The sequence below is a fragment of the Triturus cristatus genome, chromosome 7 (genome assembly GCF_964204655.1).
Source record: "Triturus cristatus chromosome 7, aTriCri1.1, whole genome shotgun sequence".
NCBI classification, from domain to species: Eukaryota; Metazoa; Chordata; class Amphibia; order Caudata; family Salamandridae; genus Triturus; species Triturus cristatus.
Genome location: NC_140590.1, coordinates 1,016,113,621 through 1,016,120,595, shown reverse-complemented (window position 1 = coordinate 1,016,120,595; position 6,975 = coordinate 1,016,113,621). Strand labels below are relative to the sequence as shown.

At 41.8% G+C, this 6,975-nt stretch overlaps 1 protein-coding gene across 3 annotated transcripts in view; it reads left to right on the top strand.

Moving 5' to 3' along the window:
* The first annotated feature begins 1,121 nt into the window (after positions 1-1,121).
* Positions 1,122-6,975, top strand: part of SEPTIN8 (septin 8) — a 311,451-nt gene continuing 305,597 nt past the window's right edge. For 2 of the 3 annotated variants that reach the window (XM_085618055.1, XM_085618056.1), the window contains exon 1: positions 1,147-1,427. In XM_085618055.1, the coding sequence (XP_085474181.1) occupies positions 1,398-1,427 (30 nt within the window). In that variant the 5' untranslated portion in view covers positions 1,147-1,397. Of the gene's footprint in view, positions 1,428-6,975 lie in introns of all 3 variants that reach the window. The other variant, XM_085618057.1, reaches the window with a different exon arrangement.

Below are 6,975 nucleotides of genomic sequence, written 5' to 3'. Positions count from 1 at the left end.
ATCTGTACTCTCTAACAATATTATGCCCAACCAATAACACAATGCACTAGGACATGTTTACTCATGTTGAGTCATTGACTTTAGGAGGGAGAGTTCAGTAAAAGTTAGCCAGGAAGTTAAAAATTATAGGACGGAGGAGAGAGTAGATAGAAGAGACACACTCTCTGGTACTCCTGAAGATAATTGTTTTTAGGGGGTAATCACAAGTCATGGATATAAAATGTAGAGCCCCACCCGGACCTGCATGTTGTCGGTAGCTCAGCCAAGGTCTCCCTAAATCAACCGCCACTTGTGGAACCCAGGCCAACCCAGAACACCATGACAACACAGATAAAAAGAACCAGTGCGATTCAGAAGACTTGGGTGTAACTGACACACAGCAGGATGCAACATCAACACAATCAAATCTGAAGAAATGTTGTTACCCTGCCCAAGTTCAAATATGAGGTGGGAGACGTGGTTCTAGCCAAGTGACTGTCTAGACCGGCTGGCCTATGTAAATAGCATAGGAGTAGCTTTACTGTGGTGACCAGTGCAATCATGTGGGTTGGGCACAAAAATGGAAAGGACTTTAAAGTAGTTTCAGGTGGGGAATAACACTTCCAGCTACAGGATAACCTGGTCAATGCTCTGTTACCAAAATTACATACAAACTTTGTAAATGATTTCTGTCCGGAATTGTACGATATATCAAAGATATTTTTACATTTTATAATTTGTACAATGGGCTATACTTGTTAGTACAGACTACAACCAAAATAAAGTATAACAATAATAATAATAGTACTCATTATCATTATCATCATCAGCTAATGAATATCCCTGGAATTAATCATCATTTGCGCACATGTTTAAGAATTCCCAGCATAAAGATATCGAATGAAGAACGGCGGCCTTCTTAGCTTCCCATTAACATTTGACATTCATTAAATGTAACATCAATCGTGATATTTTAGAAAAATATAGACGCAAATCTGCAGACGTGGCAGGCATGGGTTAAATTTCCTATGCTTTCATTGAAAAAAATGACAGGAACCACAGAGGCATTCAAATACTACATCTCCCGGCATGACGAGGGGACGGAACCATTGCTCAGCTCATACCAAAGCTATCCACTAGTTGTGCAGCCTTCCGAATAACCTCGATATGATAACATTATCGTCAGTGATGAAGACTGTTTTATTTCTAAAGTGAGCAGGTGAAGACAAGATTTCCTCATTTCCAAAGTATCTTTCTCTATCCCTCGGAGAGAAATTGGTCTGTTCCAGGAAGCCGGGCAGCCATCTTGGACGGACTGAACAGAGTCTGGGGCAGCAGCGGGGATTGCATCTATCCCGGGAGGAGGAGCGGGCAGTAGCGGCAGTAGCAGCAGCAGGCAGTGCGTGCTCCAGCTCACCATGGCCGCCACCGACATAGACAGGTTCTCGGTGAGTACTGCAGCACGCGGGCCCGTTCGCATTCGCCGGTGCCGCCCCTCCCTGCAGGCTGCGGATCATGTGGATATGTCACTCATGAGCCCTGCTGTTTTGTAGATGGCTGGAAGGTGGAGGACACAATTGCAATATTTTGTGGCTTAATACTGTGTATGCGTGACTGTGCCGAGGGTCTACTAATTCAGGGTTCTGCTTCTTCAGGAAAAAGGAATGCTACGTTAAATAAATAAGCACCTCTTGTTTATCTTACGCTGCAACACCACATTACCTGAGCTCTCCTCTACGTGTTGTGCTTGGTACATTGCGCTTATAAGAGGGTCCCAGCCCAGGTTCTGTAGAATTACAATGCGAAGAGGAAGGGGTTGACAGAAAGTTGGTGTTTTGACCGGCTGGCTTGTTTTACCTTCTGAGACACAGTGAACGCTGCCAATACGTTTCCTTTATTTGACACTGAAATCAATTGCGCGAAGGTGTTTCTAAATTGTGCACTTCGTTTGCATGTCGGGTTGCAGTTTGATGCGATTACCTTTTATACCTTGATGGTTGTATCCCGACGATATATTCGTTTGCATTTTTGCTCAAAATTCAGTGTTTTTTTCAGGAGAGTTTGTGTAATTTAGGACAGGCTCCTCTAATACTAGGCTGTAGCGAGGGTGCCAACATCTGGGGCCCCTCCCCCATCTCCAAACTCTCTTCTGCAGAACAGCTGTTTCCAGTACTCCTATGGAGTGGGGGTAGGAGGTTGGGAGGACTGGGTGAAAATAAGAATCTGCTGTACATACGTTTTACAATGACCTCGCCGTGGTCCCCGCGCAGCCCCCTCGTCCGATGACAGCAGCATCCTGTGCAGACCGGGAGGGTGCTGGGGAGCCCGGGGAGGTGCTGATGAGTATCCAGGGCTCGGTAGGGCGTGGGTGAGTCGGTGGCTCTGCTGCTGGCACCAGCACCGGGTGATTCAGACGATGTACTCGCTTTCATCTGCAGTTGTCGCTTGGAAGCTGACATGCTTTTTTATTGTACAGTAAATTAAAATCGTGCAGGACTGTGGTGACAATTGAATATTCAGCTGTTTGCAAGATGGAAGGTAGTGTAGTTCAATAAACTTTTGGAACTGGTACAACGATCTGTTTTTGGAAAAAAATGTCTCCAACTTGGTTTAGATTTGTGCATGCCTGTGTGCACGGTGGTATAGCGCTGGGCACTGCAGTTAGCTAAACTCTACTTTCCTGTATCCACTGCAGTGTTTATTCACCCACTGGCTTGTGTTTGTCTTGACGTCCTGCTGTTGTTTTGACACTCGGTGTGTGACCATTAACAGTGTTTACAATCTACTATCTGCAAACCCGGTGCTCCTCTCTCGCTGTCATGTTACTGTTTGAATATGCACTCAGTCTAAAAGCGAGCCAGCAGTTCGACCACATCACTCTGTCTAAGTTATTACTTCTTTACTCTGTTCCTTAACCTTTCAAATCCACACTCATTTTACAGGTGTGGAATTGTATCGGCATTTTCTACATATTTTGCTGCGTCCGCATGCCTTATTAGATACAAAGCTTTACTACGCATATTTAAGTATCTGTCGTGCACGATTCTTTGAAACGATTGTTTGTCTGATGTCTGGATAAAGACCACGTGGGTTGCGATGCTCCTCTCTTTCTCATCTCCAAAAGGGCAAACGATTTATCTTAATGACAGATCCATTCTTGCCATCAGCAAACTGAACATCGATTCAAACAGAGTTTTTGTGATCTAGGTGCGAGTAACTCCTGAATTTCCTCAAACAAAATACCTTTCACGATCAAAACAGGGAAGTTAAATATGACCATATGTAGTTGCCAGGTCAGTCCAGTAGTATTTTCACATGTGCACCGGACACTGGTCTGCTAAGAACAGGGCTTTGTGTGATGAGAAATGGGGGAAGGGGGAGGGGGTCCCTAAAAGGGGCGTGGCTAGAGGTATGGCGGATTTTTCCCAGGAGACGTGGTCTATATAATTAAGGGTGTGGTTTAAAAGATGTAAGCTATTCATCCTGTGTGCCACACACCGTACCCCCTGAATTGTGTTTGGGTGCCTCTCTCCGAGCCCTCTGTTAATGCATCTGGGCATATCACGCACAATAACAGACATAGTGTAAAATATGCCAGACCTACTGACCTTGTCAGTGCTTGTTATCAGATATCTGAGTAACAATTATAATTGTTACGACAAATTAGAATTGAAAATGCTTCGATTCTGAAAATATGAGAGTGAGGTCTGTGTAAGGAGTTATGGTCTTCAGAGTGCAACAGTCACTCCTGTTCTCCCCTTCACACCACTTTCCTCCGCAGCCTCTCTGTAAATCACTTGCACTCTTTTTCTCCCCGCATCTTTGTGAAATCCTCCATCTGCATATTTCACATCTAATCAGTTTCCTCTTCCACACACTCTTCTTTTGCATGTACTGCCTTGCATCTCCAACACTTCACCCCCACACATACACCTGTCATTTTCTTTCAACAGCGTTGTACTTCCTTCACACGTTTTCACGTATACTTCCAATTAGAAGTAGCACATGTCACCATTGCAATGGGAAGAATCCAATGATTGAACGTGCATTTATTCGGAACACCTTTAAGACTGACTGACAGCACCGTGAGAATCTCGCACTGCCTTCAGCCTCCACTCCATAGTTCCTAATTGTGGCCTGTTAGAAACACCCTCAACCTTAGCTCACATAGAAACCTACAGATGACCCAGTCCACAGTACGCACAACAAAAGATTAATACTCTGCATTAAAAAACTAAGGAAAGACAGTCTTCTGGAAAAAGTAGCACTTAAGGAAGTAAATTAAGTAAAACATGAAATCTAAACAGGAGCTAAGTTACTGATATGGCTTACCTTAATGTTTTGGGCAATCATTTTTAGGTTGAGCCTGGGCAGCGCCAGCGCTGCTCTGCGAGGCATGCTGTATTGAGGTGTGGGATTGAAGCTCCGACCATTTCCCACCCATCTTTTCAGTTGGCTCCTGTTACTGTCCTTTCAAAATCGTTTATTTTTATTCGTGTATAGGCTTAGTAGTCTCTCTTTGGTAACGCCTTGTGTGCATTTGTAACCTCCCATAAGAACTGGACTTTTTTGTTGTATTGTTACATGGTCTGTTTTATGTAGTCAGTGAGCACTATTTTCTTTAATGTTCTTCCCCCTACTCCACCCACGATGTCGCAGCACACCAACAGCTTTTATATTGTTATTTTGTAATGTATTTATTTATTGTACAGAGCGGTCCGCTTTAACTATAGCGGCCACGCTTATTTATTTAGTTTAAAGCGCAGTCCGCTTCCACTTTAGTGGCCGCACTACAGAATCTTTCTTTATTTTATTTATTTTTGGGTGAATGAGCCCCATACCACGCTTTCACTGTAATGCTGGCCGTGCCCTTTTCTATAGATGCTGCTCACTGTAACCTGAATGCGGTGAGCAGCGTCTAAATAAAGGGTTGCGGCCACTATTTAAGTGGTCTCGCATTTGCGCGAGTTTGAGGTATTAGCATTCGAAACAACAATGCCTTTTTTATATGTGTTGCTTTTAAAAACACATAAAAGGCATTGTTATTTAAAATGCCAATAGCTTAAACTCTCGCAAATGCGAGACCCATTGCATTGAAAATGCTTGAAAAGATACTGTAGTTGTGAAATTGGTCATTTTTTCACTTCTAAAGAACATCTGTATGGGCAGGATCGGATTGGCCTATAGGGCAATCAGGCAGTGCCCGAGGGGCTGGTCCAGTCGGTGTGGGCCGGTATTTTGGAGGTCTGTGGGCCTTTTTTATACTCTAGTGAGCCGATTTCTGCTCTTGATTTCCATGATATTACGATAAACATAGCATGTAGCGGGCACAAAGGCATGCAATGTCCCAAACCTTCCAAAACATCTTTTCTTGTCTTTACAAGTTCAAAGTTGCCCTATTTGCAAATCTGACATACTGTTTTTTTTTTCCCCTTAGCTATCTGATTCGATAATGGGGACGACTTTTATTATGTTGACTGGGCCTTTTTTCTGTTCCAGTCCAACCCTGTGTTTGGGTCCCGATAGGGACCAGTTTCAAAATCCATTTTAACTACTTCTAGGGCTGAGGCCCCAAGGGACCTAGCCCACTTAAAGCCTTGATTAAGAACATGAAATAGCTCCGAGCCCAAAAGCTATTTGTTGTAGGCATTTTTCCATTGGTAAAATGTATCAAGTGACTTAGTGTGACATTTGGGACATGTTTGACACCTTTAAGTATCAAACAAGTTCTGGCAAGAATGTATTATGCTTCAACTATTAGCCCTAGTACAACATTTGATGCAAAACCAATGTGCTTGTTACAGGCCTGTTTGTAAATATTTTAGAATTTTCTGCTATCCAAGACCAAATTGTCAGTCCTCGTTTTCTTAGCACCTTTGTATTAGCTATTTTTAAACATTGTGCTAGAGACTCAAACGGTTAAAATAAGCTCATCCAATTAAAATGAGTCTGTATTAATTGGTATATGTAAACCATTAATAATAAAATTAATTATTATATGCATCATTTAAAATATGCTGCACACATACACACGAAACATGAACAATAAAACATCATAGAAAAATTGTGCAGCTGAAAGGCCTTGGCCCCTGTTCTAGAATACAGAAACTTATATAGTTGTTGTTAAAATTGAGGGATGCCTTACAGTAGATCATACTGGAATTCATATAATTGTTTACATTATTTTTCCATTCTGTTATTAACTACTTTTAAAGTTTAGTGAAGCCACTAACTAGCTGGATTGCTGGAGTATTGAAACCTAGTGTATTGACGGGTTCCCAGTCTCCAGGAAGATGGTTTTAAACAGATTCATCTTTTATGTTGAGGTACTGTACGTTCTAACGCAGTAAATCTCAGGATCTGGTTAACAATTAGTATAAATAATAAAAATCCTGTTGGTAATACATCACAACGATAGCCAAGAAGAATTCACGGTCAGTTAAGGAGTAAATCAACAACAAGGAGAAAAGAAAACACAACCAAGGAGACATAAGTTAATCGAAACAATGAATGTATTTTTATATGTTTTTATTTGTATTTTACCACAAGTACTTGGAAGAATCTATGCACAATGAATTAAGGGTTGCTCCAAATAGTGGGAACAAAGTGCCACAAGTGCTTGTGTGTAGTGAATATGTGAGGGATAAAGTGACTGTACAAATAAATTTGAGTAAAACATATGACCCAGTGCTAAAGTGACTACCCAAAAACAGAATTAAATAATCCTCGTTACAAAGGAGTTCTAGAGGTTTCTTATAAGTCCAAGGTTTTTTTTGTTGCTTTGATGCAGTTGATTTTCTCCTTACTTGACCTTGAATTCTTGGTTATCTTTATGATTGATTACTGACAGGATTTGTGTTGTTTATACGAAGTATTGTGTAGCATCATATGTGCAGTAGTCTCTTGTGCATACCCACAGAGTCTACAGGTCTCAGTTATTCTTTTGCTCCTATATTTGATGACAATCCCCTACACCAAATAACCCAAAGCACAATG